Genomic DNA, 14,773 nt, shown 5'->3' with positions numbered 1-14,773 from the left:
TTTTTTTTGCGACAAAGTCTCGCTCCTGTCCCCACGCTGGAATGCAATGGCGCGATCTTGGTTCACTGCAACCTCCGCCTCCCAGGTTCAAGCAATTCTCCTGTCTCGGCCTCCCAAGTAGCGGTCATTACAGGCACCTGCCACCACTCCCAGCTAATTTTTGTATTTTAGTAGAGACGGCGTTTCACCATGTTGGCCAGGCTGGTCTCAAACTCCAGACCTCAGGTGATCCACCCGCTTCGGCCTCCCAAAGTGCTGGGATTACAGGTGTGAGCCACCATGCCCAGCCAAAACATTTTTTTTTTAATTAGCTGGGCATGGTGGCATGTGCCTGTAGTCCCAGCTACTTAGGAGGCTAAGGTAGGAGGATCGCTTGAGCCCAGGAGGTGGAGGCTGCAGTGAGCCATGATCACGCCACTACACTCCAGCCGGGGTGACACAGCAAGACACTGTTTCAAGAAAATGAATAATGGCTGGGCGTGGTGGCTCACACCTGTAATCCCAGCACTTTGGGAGGCCAGGTGGGCGGATCATGAGATCAGGAGATCGAGACCATCCTGGCTGACACGGTGAAACCCCGTCTCTACTAAAAATACAAAAAATTAGCCGGGCGTTGTGAGGCACCTGTAGTTCCAGCTACTCAGGAGGCTGAGGCAGGAGAATGGCGTGAACCCGGGAGGCGGAGCTTGCAGTGAGCCGAGGTCGCACCACTGCCCTCCAGCCTGGGAGACAGAGCGAGACTCCATCTAAAATAAAAAATAAAAAAAAGAAAATGAATAATCATGTTTAATAACTATAATACTTTTCAAAGTTTATGGGGTCTAACTGCCAAAATCATAAATTAAAAATTCACAGATTATTCCTGATTTTAATTCAGTTTGGCTCATAATTTGATAAGATGTTGATTTCAATTGATGAATTTCAATCTACTCAGAATTGCTGGCCAGGCGCGGTGGCTTACACCTGTAATGCCAGCACTTTGGGAGGCCGAGGCGGGCAGGTCACCTGAGGTCGGGAGTTTGAGATCAGCCTGGCCAACATAGTGAAACCCTGTCTCTACTAAAAATATAAAAATTAGCCGGGCATAGTGGTGGGCACCTGTAATCCCAGCTACTTGGGAAGCTGAAGTATGAGAATTGGTTGAACTCGAGAAGCAGAGGTTGCAGTGAGCCAAGATCGCGCCACTGCACTCTAGCCTGGGTGACAAGAACGAGACTGTGTTTAAAAAAAAAAAAAATTGCTGACAGTAGAAATACTAAGATATTCTTTCTTTATGCACATATACCAGACAATATAAACTCCCTTGTTGCCAAATTCAAACATTTCTCATACCTTATCTTGCTGACAGAAATCAGATACTTAACTTCCTTCTGCCTTAATGACCCCCTCTTGATCTCTATGATGTCTTTTGCAGCACCTGTTCAGGTACTCTGTGCTCTTCCTCTTGTATCCCCATCTTGCCAGTGGGGGGCACCACATTCCCACTCCTCTCAAGGTAGGACTGTTGGCCTTTTCCTCCACGTCTCACTCTTCCTTAACCACTTTACCCTCTCCCATCATCACCACTCCAGTGTCCAATCTCTAGTTCTTCCTCTCCTCAGCACTCCCATCAGAAGGGCCTCACTCACATGGAAAGGCATCTTAATGTATATCCCTTCCACTCCATCATCCTCAGGATGAGCTTCCTGACACCCTTATGCAACAGTAATAATAACACAATTCTTGCAGATCCCTTAACTCTTGCCAGGATCAGTTCCTACCTTGTTTAAAACCCATCACTGCTCTCCAGTATTGACACGACAAACTTTATATGCCTTAGTAGAAGAGAGTCTTCAGGACCCATCACCTAATTCCTCCCTACAGCAATTCACTGAATGATTCCAGAACCCCCACGTTTTTCTTAACTGTCGGCTACCAATAATGCCCTTCTTTGTAGCATACATTTAGAAATTAAAGAACATACTTCTATAGAACCCCTGTGTCAAAGCAGGAATCAAAAGAGAAATTAGAAAATGTTTTGAACTGAATAACAAAAATACTACATAATTTGTGAGATGCAGCTAATATAATGCCTACACAAAAATTTAAAACTATAAATGTATATATTAAAAAAGGTCCAAAAATCAATGACATAAAGATCTAACCTAAGACGCTAGAAAAATTTAGTCACTGCCGTGTATTACAGCTAAAAAAGGGAAGCTAGAAAAAGATGACTAAGTTAAAACGAAGTAAAAAGAAGAAAATAGTAACAATTAAAAAGAGAAAGAAATAAAATCCAAGTAACAGCAAAAATTAACGAAGTCTAAAAATGGATTCTTTAAAAATATCAACAAAGTTGATAAAACAGAACAATTAGGAAAAAAGAGAAAACAAATTATCCATAACAGAGGTAGAAGATGGACCACCCCCTACAATTCTTACAGACATTAAAGGGAAAATAAGAAAATGTTATGAATAAACTAATTCTAATAAAATTGACATCTTAAATGAAATTAACATGTTCTTTGAAGAATACTTACCAACAATGACACAAAATGAAAAAGAAAAACTGAGCAGCTCTTTATATAGTAAAGACATTGAAGTCATGATCGAAACCCTTCCCATCAAGTTCCAGGCCCAGGGATTTTACTGATGAATTCTATCAACACTAATTTTACATAAACACTTTTAGAAACTAGAGAAGAAAGGGACATTTCTTCCAAACTCATTTTATGAGGTTAGCATAACCATGATAAAACATAACCAAGAAAAAAAACCCCAATATTCCACAGACATAGACACAAAAATCCTTAATTTAAAAATTTGCCATTGCACTGCAGCCTGGACAAGAGTGAAACTCCACGGGGGGGGAAAAAAAACACTAATAAATGAATTTATGAATTTACTAAGGTAAAAAAAATACAAAGTTGGCCTGGTACACTGGCTCACGCTTGTAATCCCAGCACTTTCAGAGGCTAAGGCAGGCAAATCACTTGAGCCCAGGAGTTCAAGACCAGCCAAGGCAACATGGCAAAACCCTGTCTCTACAAAAAGTACAAAAAATTAGCTGGGCATGGTGACATGAACCTGTTGTCCCATCTACCTGGGAGGCTGAGGTAGAAGGATCACTTGAACCTGGGAGGTTGAGGTTGCAGTGAACCATGATTGCTCTACTGCACTCCAGCCTGGGTGACAGGGCAAGACACTGTCACAAAATAAAAATTAAAAAAAAAAAAAAGAAGAAAGAAAATACAAAGTCAATATATACAAAAACCAAATGTTAGAATTCAAATAAAGAGCCATAAAAGTATTTCTATATAGCAGCAAATTGAAAAATTAAGTGGGTGAATTTTAATAATTTATTTTATTTAACCTAATATATCTGAAATTGTATTATTTCAACATGTAACACATAAAAAAGCATTGATAATCTATTTTTATCCTTTGTTTAATTCTAAGTCCAGTCTGTATTTTAGACTTACGGCACATCTCAATTCAAACTGACTGTATTTCAAATGAGCAATGGCCACACATAGCTACCATACCGGGCAGCACAGCTACAGATTTTGAACACAACAATCAAAACCAATCAAAATGAAAATCCCAATCAAAATCACAAGCTTTTTAATAAAATTAATAGTTGATTGCAAAATCTGTAGAAATGTAAAGGATCCAGAATATCCAAAGCAATCTTGAAAGAAAAGAGCAAAGTTGAAAGACTTACACCATCTGACTTCAAGACTTACTATAAAGCTACATACGGTAATCAAGACAGTGGAGATACTGGACTTCATCAAAATTAAGCTTTTACTCTTCAACAGACATCATTTAGAAAATGGAAAAGTAGGAAGCAGAACTAGATGGAGTAAAAAAAGGAAAAAAAGAAAATGGAATAGACAGACCTATAGATCAATAGAACAAAACAGAGTCTAAAAGGAAACTCATACATGTATGGTAAATTTTCAACAAAGGTGCCAATGTAATTCAATGGAGAAAAAAAGTCTTTTCAACAAAGGGTTCTGGAACAACTGAATAATTGTTTATACATAACAAACAAAACACAGAACACAGACCATTACTTCATACCACACAAAAATTAACTCAAAAGAATTCACATATCTAAATGTAAAACCTAAAATTATAAAATTGCTAAAAGAAAACACAGAAGAAAATTGTGCCTTAGTTTAGGCAAAGATTTCTAGATATGACACTAAAAGCACAATCCTTAAAAGAAAAAATTTAAAAAAAAAGAAAATAAAGATAAACTGGACTTCATCAAAATTAAGCTTTTACTCTTCAAAAGACACCATTTAGAAAATGGAAAAGTAGGAAGCAGAACTAGATGGAGTAAAAAAAAAGATTTAAAAAAAAAGATACAGGTAACAGGATGGGAGAAAATATCTGCAAATCATACATCTGATAAAATAATTCAAACTATGTAAAGAATTCTCTCTTAGAACTCAATAAGGCACAAAATGCAATTTTTAAAAACAGACAAAGTATTTGAACAGACATTTCACCACAAAAAATAAATGAATAGCAAATAAGCACAAGGAAAGATCATTAATTACATTAGTGGTTAATGACACTAGTCATTAGGGAATGCAAATTAAAACCACAAGATATTACACACTCACTAGAATGATTATAATCCAGAAGACCTAAAATACCAAGTGCTAACAAGGAAGCAGAGAAACTGGAACCCTTACATAATGCTAGTGGGAATGTAAAGTAGTAGAGCCACCTTGGAAAACAGTTTATTTCTTAAAATGTTAAACACGGCTGGGCACGATGGCTCACACCTGTAATCCCAGGCCAAGGCAGGCGGATCACGAGGTCAGGAGATAGAGACCATCCTGGCTAACACGGTGAAACCCCCGACTCTACTAAAAACACAAAAAACTAGCCGGGCGTCACGGCTGGCGCCTGTAGTCCCAGCTACTCAGGAGGCTGAGGCAGGAGAATGGCATGAACCCAGGAGGCGGAGCTTGCAGTGAGCCGAGATCGTGCCACTGCACTCCAGCCTAGGCAACAGAGCACGACTCCGTCTCAAAAATAAATAAATAAATAAATGTTAAACATACACTTACCATGTGACCCAGCAATCCCACTCCTAGTTATCTATACAAGAGAAATGAAAACACATGGCTATATTAAGCCCTGGCCATGAATGGTCACAGCAGCATACTGCGTAGTAGCCCAAAATTAGAAACAACCCAATGTCCTTCAACTTACAAATGAATGGGTAAACAAAATGTGGCACTATCCATACAATGGAAAATCATTATTCAGCAATAAAAGAGAACACACTACTGATGCATGATACAATATGGATGAACCTCAACCATTATGCTAAGAGAAAGAACCAGGTAACAAAAGATTACATATTGTATAATTCAAATTGTATGAAATTTCTAGAAAAGGCAAAACTACTGAGACAGAAGATCAGTAGTCACTTGGGAACAGGGATCAACTATAAATGAACACGGGAATTTTTTAGGTGATGAAATGTTCTAAAACTGGGACTATGGTAATGACTACATAGTTGTATACATTTAATAAAACTCAAATAATGGTACACTTTAAAATGGATGAGTTCGGCCGGGCGTGGTGGCTCACATCTGTAATCCCAGCACTCCTGGGAGGCCGAGGTGGGCGGATCACCTGAGGTTGGGAGTTCCAGACCAGCCTGACCAACATGGAGAAACTCCATCTCTACTAAAAATATAAAATTAGCACTAAAAACACAAAATTAGCCGGGCGTGGTGGCACATGCCTGTGATCCCAGCTACTTCAGAGGCTGAGTCAGAAGAATCGCTTGAACCTGGGACGCAAAGGTTGCGGTGAGCCGAGATCGCGCCATTGCACTCCAGCCTGGGCAACAAGAGCAAAACTCCGTCTCAAAAAATAAAATAAAATAAAAAGAAGGCCGGGCGCAGTGGCTCACGCCGGTAATCCCAGCACTTTAGGAGGCCGAGGCGGGCGGATCACAAGGTCAGGAGATCGAGACCATCCTGGCTAACATGGTGAAACTCCATCTCTACTAAAAATATAAAAAAATTAGCCAGGCGTGGTGGTGGGCGCCTGTAGTCCCAGCTACTCAGGAGGCTGAGGCAGGAGAATGGCGTGAACCTGGGAGGCGGAGCTTGCAGTTAGCCGAGATCACACCACTGCACTCTAGCCTGGGTGACAGAGCAAGACTGTCTCAAAAAAATAAATAAACAAAATAAAAATAAAAATAAAATAAAAAGATAAAATGGATGAGTTTAATGGCATGTAAAACTTTAATAGAGCTGTTTCAAAAATGAGTTGACTGATGGACAGATAAATGATGAAGCAAATGCAGCAACAGATTAGCAATTATATAATCTAGATGGTATAGTATATGAATGTCCACTGTACAATTATTTAAAGCTCTTTCTTTTAAATTTTTCATAATAAAAGGGCGGAAAGTTTGTCAAATTTAATTCAATGGCAATCACTCACATAATCATATGTCACAATATACAAAGGGTTGACCCTTATATTACTGCATCAAACAGTATACTTTGACTTTTTATTTATAATCCTCAAAATAACAAATTCCGCTTTACAGTTTTAACACAGTTTTCACTAAAGTTAACTGACTGTATACACTATAGAGTACAGTATAATAGTGCTAGTATAAAGTCATTTCCATATAGGCCTATAATGCTGATAACTTTACAATATTCTCTGGCTTTCTTTTTCCTTTTTTTTTTTTTTTTTGAGACAGTTTTGCTTTTGTTGCCCAGGCTGGAGTTCAATGGCACGATCTCGGCTCACCACAACCTCCACCGCCCAGGTTCAAGTGATTCTCCTGCCTCAGCCTCCCGAGTAGCTGGGATTATAGGCATGCGCTACAACGCCCGGCTAATTTTGTATTTTTAGTAGAGATGAGGTTTCTCCATTTTGGTCAGGCTGGTCTCAAACTCCCGACCTCAGGTGATCCCCCCGCCTCGGCCTCCCAAAGAGCTGGGATTACAGGCGTGAGCCACTGTGCCTGGCCTTCTCTGGCTTTCTTGATCTCCCTGACCAAGGCTTCTGAGTATTTCACCGGATGTTCTGCTCCCATTCAGCCAGCTCCTTAAACATCACTTTTCCACAGGCACAGCTTTTAGGCCTGCCTTCTCACTCCCTGGACTGTCTTTGGGCAATCACATTTGTGCCTGCCTCTTAGTATGAACATAAGCCCCAAAGATAAGAACTCTCTCATTTTACTGGGAGCTAGGGAAGGAAAGTGTATGAGCAAGGTAGAGAAGTGGGGGCAAGCATAAAGTTTATTGTGAAGAGTGAAGGGTACCCTCAAGTTTCTGGGTAGTCCAGAGAAGGCTTTCACAGAGTCAAAGATGGGGTCTGAGCAGAGACCAAGCGCAGCCCATGCTCCCACTTCCCCTGAGTCCTCCAAACCTGCACCACAATGGGTTAGACGCTACTGGGGAGCTTTCTTTCCAGCTTGAAATGAGCTCTCTCTCCTCTGTTCTCATTTACCCTACACATTGCTCTGCATTACCCGTAGCCCTCAATCCAATATGGCTTTGTTTTGCCATTGCATTTACAATGTCAATACTCTCAGATGGTTTCCAGATCTTTACTTCAGGAAGCATGTGCTACATGCATGTCAAAAAGGACTTTGTTTATGGTCATTTGTATTTTCCAAAGGTCATGAGCAAACACCTTCTGTCATCCTCTATAGTCTGTTTTTGACTGAAACTCTAAAATGCACAGACTATAGTGGATGACAGAAGGTGTTTGCTCATGACCTTTGGAAAATACTATCTGACACAGGCCCTCAAAACATGTTCAGTAGTTACCACCTGGTTACACTGGCCTAGAAACCTAGAGTAGATGGCTGCTTGGGAGTCAAGTTCTCCTTTCTGTTTTTTAAATGAAGAACATAGTAAATGTGTCACACAGTTCTATGCCTGCTTCACAAGCAGGACTGAGGAATGGAGGATGAAGACCAGGGGAAATTCAGGCTGTGGGCCAATAATGCTAAGATTTTCTCACAGAGATGTAATGAAGTGAATATGAATGCTTTAGTCACTGTTACTGACGTGGTTAGCAGCATGCAAAACTACAATCTCAGCATTTTGTTCTGGAGGCACTTTCTTCCACAGTCTAAGGGTGTTAGAGACTAGAGAACTGAAATCAAACTGTCAGCTTAGAATGGAGACTACCTTATAAGATAAAACTTTGAATCTCTGTGTCCTCTGACCCGCTTGCTACAAGGAGACGGCTGCAGGGTTCAGGATCTTAAGTAAGGCAATTCCAATAGCAATTTGCTTGTGGGTTTAGACTAGCAATTCTGTGACTTGCTGCCCTACTTCTGTTTCAGCTTTATTCAGTGTAAGCAGATTGTGATATCATTTTTCAGATCACAAATTGCAAGTCCACCTGAAGTTTGTTAATAACAGCCACAAATTTATTTTCTGATTTCTACCAAGTCCCTTCCCCTCCACCGCATTCAAGCAAGTCTTTATCAGAAGTTTAAATTAGTCATTGGAACAAACATTCGAGTCCCCTGACCACAAAGAACTTAAAATACCAGAGAGAGATAAATTCCTGCTACTGAAGGAAATGGTAAGCACATATGACATTTAGGACCCTTTCTAGTACACAACCAACATCTATCTTCAAAAAAAAATGTTTTGCGAGTTCCAGGAAATTTAACAGTTATTTGACACCCCAGAGCACTTGGATAGTACATGTTTATTACTCAAAATAGTGCACAGAACATACTAATTTTATATACGGATCAAGGCACATGCTAAAATAGCCCCTGCTCCTGACAACAGTTCCCCAAGGATATCCATGAACATGATCAGTGGCTTCTTTATCTTTTTAGTCTCCTCTAGCTGGTTGAAGCTCTCCAGCCCTCAAGGACAAGTTAACAACATAGCTTGCAAATAGACTTTTCCCCCAGAAAAAAGAAATCCAGCAGCCCACCAAAACTGTCACCAGCCCTTCCCACACTTACCAGTGCCATAGGGAGGATGCAGCTGATGGCAGTGAGCATCAACGGCCTGAAAAAATACAGGTGGTAGTTTCAATTTTTATTTAGAATTCTTACTTGCCAACTGCCTGAAATCTTTTAAGGCTACATGAATGGGTCTTCATGCCTCAGCCTGCCACTTCGTGGTCCAATGACTTTTGTTAACAAACACTAGTGGTCACTCATTAAAAAGCAGAAATGAAGAAAGGTAGTGAACTGTGGGCCAGCTTCTGGGCCTGGGCTAGAATGGCTAGAATGGGACATGATATAGGAAAATCAGCCTAAAGAGATCAAGACAGATGGATTTGGGTCCGGGGGGCAAGGGATGATGTGGAGGGAGGCAAGAAAGTACTAAAGGGACAAGAGGAAGAAAGAAGGTTAAAGCACAGAGACAAAGGAGTAAGTAAACACCAGCCTACGATGGGGCAAAATTAGCATCAGTAGTGGTGGTGGTAGTGGGGTCTCATAGGGCTTCTGACCCTAAACCAGGCTCACCCCTGAATCTAATTTAAGTGGTAGGATTTCATTTCTCCCATACTTCACACCTAAATATTCTCAGCCTCTAAAAGGCCCACTCTCTGGCACCTGATCATAACTTTGCCCATTCCACTTTTCTTTACAGGGACATGGAAGGAGGGTTGACTTGTAACTGAGGTACCCAAATGTTATATATGTTTTTAAGTCTGATTAATAAACACACATTTGAAGACTTCTCACCAGCCTAACCTTGATTCAGTTCTAATTGCTATGGACTCCAATCATTAAAATCAATACCAAAAAAACCAAAGACCTCACTCAATATAAGGTTATTTATACAAAATATAATAATGTAAAAATACTAACGTAATCATTCCTTGACCATAAGGGTATTTTTTTTTTAATTATGAAAAATTTCAAACATCTACCAAAGTGAAGAGTATAATGAAACCCATTAACCAGCTGGTGGCCAGACCCACTATGTCTCCATTCCAGCCCTCCCCTCCTCCCTTCAGATTATTGTGAAGTAAATCCCAGCCAGCATATCTTTTAGGGTGCATTTAATGGAAACTTTTTGAGAAGTACTCAGTACAAAGGGCTGGTTACTGCCCCTCCTAGAACTCTTAACAGACTTCCAGGGGAATGCCACATAGGCAGATCATGTCCAGCAAACCCAACCAAAAGAAATGCAGATGGGAGCTGACATCAAATGAACTGCACAGAGTAGGACTAAAAGCTGTGTCCATTCCTGCAGCCACAGCCCATCCTGTCCAAAAGTTATTTGAAACAATGCTATGTCTCAGCTACTGCTACTGTAAGGAGGCAAAGACAGGGAATGCCAAATAACCAGCTAGGTAGTACCATCCAAGTACTACCAATAAGATGGTAGTACTATCTTCTCCAAAAGGAGGGTACTTCAGAGGCCAGCACATCTTAATGAAAAAGCCAGATTCCAACAGCATGTTTCAATGACAGAGCTACTACCTCATCGACTGCTTTCCTTAGCTACCCCTTTTTGCTAGAAACATATAACCCTATTTTTATAACCTTTCTGTTTATATACAACTATATAAACAGGAACAGAATGAAAGCCCATTGAGGGCAGAAATTTTTTGACTGATTCCTTCTCTGCCAAACCCAAGAACCTGGAACAATATCTGTGCTAGCATTAGGTCCCATACGCCAAGACCATTCTCTGTCTGTCTCCGGTGGTCCAGCCTTGTCACCACACCCACATCCACCACAAGAGCGTATGAAGGTGCCCAAGGTCTTCCAAGCCCTCAGGAATGCACAGGGATACAGGAGAGGTCAGACACAGCTTCTCTGAGACGGGTTAAAAAAAGTTGGAGGGCTTAGCAGTCTCTCGAGGGTTGCAAGAAGGGCGGAGATGCTGACAATAGGTTGGAGGAGGTTAAAATCAAGTATATGAGTTAGGGAGAGGAACAATAAGGAAATCAGGCTGGAGCCTGAAGAATCCACTTTAAATTTTTCAACAGAGCAAAATAAAGTGGTACTTTTAGTGGATGTATCAGAAAAACAAAAAGTGGAAGTAAAGGAGGGGACAGATATTAAAGGCAGAGAGATCTTTAAGTTATTTGAAAAAGAAGAGGTCGGCGAGGCGCAGTGGCTCATGCCTGTAATCCCAGCACTTTGGGAGGCCGAGGCAGGTGGATCTCCTGAGGTCAGGAATTCAAGACCAGCTTGGCCAACATGGTGAAACCCCATAAATAAAAAAATTAGGGCCAGGCACGGTGACTCACTCCTGTAATTTCAGCACTTTGGGAGGATGGGGCGGGCAGATCACCTGAGGTCAGGAGTTTGAGACCAGCCTGACCAACATGGAGAAACCTCATCTCTACTAAAAATACAAAATTAGCTGGGTGTGGTGGCACGTGCGTGTAATCCCAGTTACTCGGGAGGCTGAGGCAGGAGAATGGCTTGAACCTGGGAGGCGGAGGTTGCAGCGAGCTGAGATCATGCCATTGCACTCCAGCCTGGGCAACAAGAGCGAAACTCCATCTCAAAAAAAAAAAAAATAGCCGGGCATGGTGGCAGGCGCCTGTAATCCCACCTACTCAGGAGACTGAGGCAGGAGAATCACTTAAACCGGGGAGGCGGAGGTTGTACTCCAGCCTGGGCAACGGAGACTCCGTCTCCAAAAAAAAAAAGTAAAAAGGAAAAGAAGAGATCAAACTATCTTTTTCCATCTCTCCCAACATCTACCTGAAAGCTAAAATGACATCAGAAATCCAGGAAGTACTTGTTTACTGGGAAATAATTATTAAACCTATCCTAATGGCCAATGAACAAAGAAAATCAGTTGAGGCTTGGCTGGACGTAGTGGCTCATGCCAGTAATCCCAACACTTCAGGAGGCTGAAGCAGGCAGATCTCCTGAGGTCAGGAATTCAAGACCAGCCTGGCCAACATGGTGAAACCCTGTTTCTATTAAAAATACAAAAATTACCTGGGCATGGTGGCAGGCACCTCTAATCCCAGCTATTTAGGAGGCTGAAGCAGGAGAATTGCTTGAACTCAGGAGGCAGAGGTTGCAGTGAGCTAAGATAACTCAACTGCACTCCAGCTTTGGTGACAGAGTAAGATTCTGCCTCAAAAAAAAAAAAAAAAAATTAGCCAGGTATGGTTGCGTGTGCCTGTAATCCCAGCTACTCGGGAGGCTGAGGCAGAAGAGTCACCTGAACTCGGGGGGCGGAGGGTGCAGTGTGCCAAGATCATGCCACTGCATTCTAGCCTGGGTGACAGAGTGAGACTTCATCTCAAACAAAAAAAAAAGAAAAGAAAAATCGGGCTGGGCGCGGTGGCTCACGCCTGTAATCTCAGCACTTTGGGAGGCCGAGGCGGGGCGGATCACGAGGTCAGGAGATCGAGACCATCCTGGCTAACCCCGTCTCTACTAAAAATACAAAAAATTAGCCGGGTGTGGTGGCAGGCACCTGTAGTCCCAGCTACTCGGGAAGCTGAGGCAGGAGAATGGCGTGAACCCGGGAGGTGGAGCTTGCAGTGAGCCGAGATTGTGCCACTGCACTCCAGCCTGGGCAACAGAGCGAGACTCCATCTCCAAAAAAAAAAAAAAAAGAAAAATCAATAGTTCATAAAACATAAAAGGCTCTTTGATGGAAAGGAACAACACTGCGACCTCATTCCTTTTTACCACTACCACCACCAGGTCTTCCTATCCAGGAGAAATCTTTTCCAGTCATTTGTCTAAGATTCTTCTGGTGGTCACCAACATCACTGAGTATAACCCTAACTCTCTATGACATGTAACTTACTTAAATTGCTCCCTATCTCCCACTTTCAAGTCCCAACTTTTTGATATATAAATCACTATTTTTAGTTCCTCCATCAGTTACTTTTGTAGCTTTAGGATGCTATTTGTAGGACCAGAATTGCATTTTCTTCACTGTGGTTCCAATGTCAACAACCCTTTGGGCCATTCAAAGGAGAATGTTCATACATCAGGCACAAATTTTTTTTTTTTTTTTTTTTTTTTGAGACGGAGTCTTGCTCTGTCACCCAGGCTGGAGTGCAGTGGCACGATCTCTGCTCACTGCAAGCTCTGCCTCCTGGGTTCACACCATTCTCCTGCTTCAGCCTCCCGAGTAGCTGGGACTACAGCCACCCGCTACCACGCCCGGCTAATTTTTTTTTTGTATTTTCAGTAGAGACGGGGTTTCACCGTATTAGCCAGGATGGTCTCGATCTCCTGACCTCGTGATCCGCCTGCCTCCGCCTCCCAAAGTGCTGGGATTACAGGCGTGAGCCACCGCGCCCAGCCTGCACAAATATATTTTTTGATTGCCACCAATGACTCATACTCATGCCATGTATGTGGCTTTATATATATATATATATATTTTGAGACGGAGTCTCCCTTTATCACCCAGGCTGAAGTGCAGTGGTGCAATCTCAGCTCACTGGAACCTCTGCCTCCCAGGTTCAAGCAATTCTCCTGCCTCAGCCTCCCAAGTATCTAGGATTACAGGCACGCGCCACCACGCCTGACTAATTTTTGTATTTTTAGTAGAGATGTAGAGATGGGGTTTCACCATGTTGGCCAGGCTGGTGGAACTAATAAATGTCCATGAAATCTTCACAATCCATGTTCCTCTGCCATGGCTTCAGCCATTCCCTCCATTTAGGGTCCCTGACTTCCCGCAACACTGACCTCAAGTGATCTGCCCGCCTGGGCCTCCCTAAATGCTGGGATTACAGGAGTGAGCCACCGCATCCAGACTTGGCTCACTTGCGCACTCTCTCTCTCTCTCTTTTTATCTATCTAATCTATCTATCTTTTTAAAATCAATCTATCTATCTTTTTTAAAATCTGGGCTCACCACAACCTCCACCTCCCGGGTTCAAGTGATTCTCCCACCTCAGCCTCCCGAGTAGCTGGGATTACAGATGTGTGCCACCACGCCCAGCTAATTTTTTTTTTTTTTTGAGACGGAGTCTCCCTCTGTCGCCCAGGCTGGAGTGCAGTGGCGCGATCTTGGCTCACTGCAAGCTCCGCCTCCCGGGTTCACGCCATTCTCCTGCCTCAGCCTCCCGAGTAGCTGGGACTACAGGCGCCCACCACCATGCCTGGCTAATTTTTTGTATTTTTAGTAGAGACAGGGTTTCACCATGTTGGCCAGGCTGGTCTCTAACACCTGCCTCGGCCTCCCAAAGTGCTGGGATTACAGGCATGAGCCACTGTGCCCAGCCTGGGGGTTTCTTTTTGAGGTAATGGAAATGTTCTGGAACAACATGAAGATGATGGTTGCATAACATTGTGAATGTACTAAATGCCACTGAATTGTATACTTTAAATGGTTAGTTTTAGGTTATGTGATTATTACTTCAGTTTTTTTTGTTTTTGTTTTTGTTTTTTGAGATGGAGTCTTGCTCTGTCACCCAGGCTGGAGTGCAGTGGCACAATCTCGGCTCACTGCAAGCTCCTCCTCCCAGGTTCACGCCATTCTCCTGCCTCAGCCTCCCGAGTAGCTGGGACTACAGGCGCCCACCACCACACCCTGCTAATTTTTTTGTATTTTTAGTAGAGACGGGGTTTCACTGTGTTAGCCGGGATGGTCTCTATCTCCTGACCTCATGATCCACCTGCCTCGGCCTCCCAAAGTGCTGGGATTACAGGCGTGAGTCACCGCGCCCAGCTAATTATTACTTCAAATTTTTAAAGGGAAGAAGGATCAGGAAAATGCATCCTAAGCTCTGTGTACATAAACAGAACCTGTCATTTTAGGGTGATCCATGAGAGACAGATATTATTCCAGACTCAAGGGCC

At 42.5% G+C, this 14,773-nt stretch overlaps 1 protein-coding gene across 8 annotated transcripts in view; it reads right to left on the bottom strand.

The window, feature by feature from the left end:
- Nucleotides 1–14,773, bottom strand: part of ARIH2 (ariadne RBR E3 ubiquitin protein ligase 2) — a 65,958-nt gene that overhangs the window by 31,205 nt on the left and 19,980 nt on the right. For 3 of the 8 annotated variants that reach the window (XM_008971688.4, XM_063602350.1, XM_055109936.1), the window contains exon 2: nucleotides 8,978–9,023. The exons of 4 other annotated variants lie outside the window; for them this stretch is intronic. In XM_008971688.4, coding sequence (XP_008969936.1) covers nucleotides 8,978–9,016 — 39 coding nt within the window. In that variant the 5' untranslated portion in view covers nucleotides 9,017–9,023. Of the gene's footprint in view, nucleotides 1–5,069; nucleotides 5,101–8,977; nucleotides 9,024–14,773 lie in introns of all 8 variants that reach the window. One more of the 8 variants, XM_055109937.3, reaches the window with a different exon arrangement.

This window comes from Pan paniscus, chromosome 2 (assembly GCF_029289425.2).
Source record: "Pan paniscus chromosome 2, NHGRI_mPanPan1-v2.0_pri, whole genome shotgun sequence".
NCBI lineage: Eukaryota > Metazoa > Chordata > Mammalia > Primates > Hominidae > Pan > Pan paniscus.
This window is presented reverse-complemented; position numbering and strand designations above follow the sequence as displayed.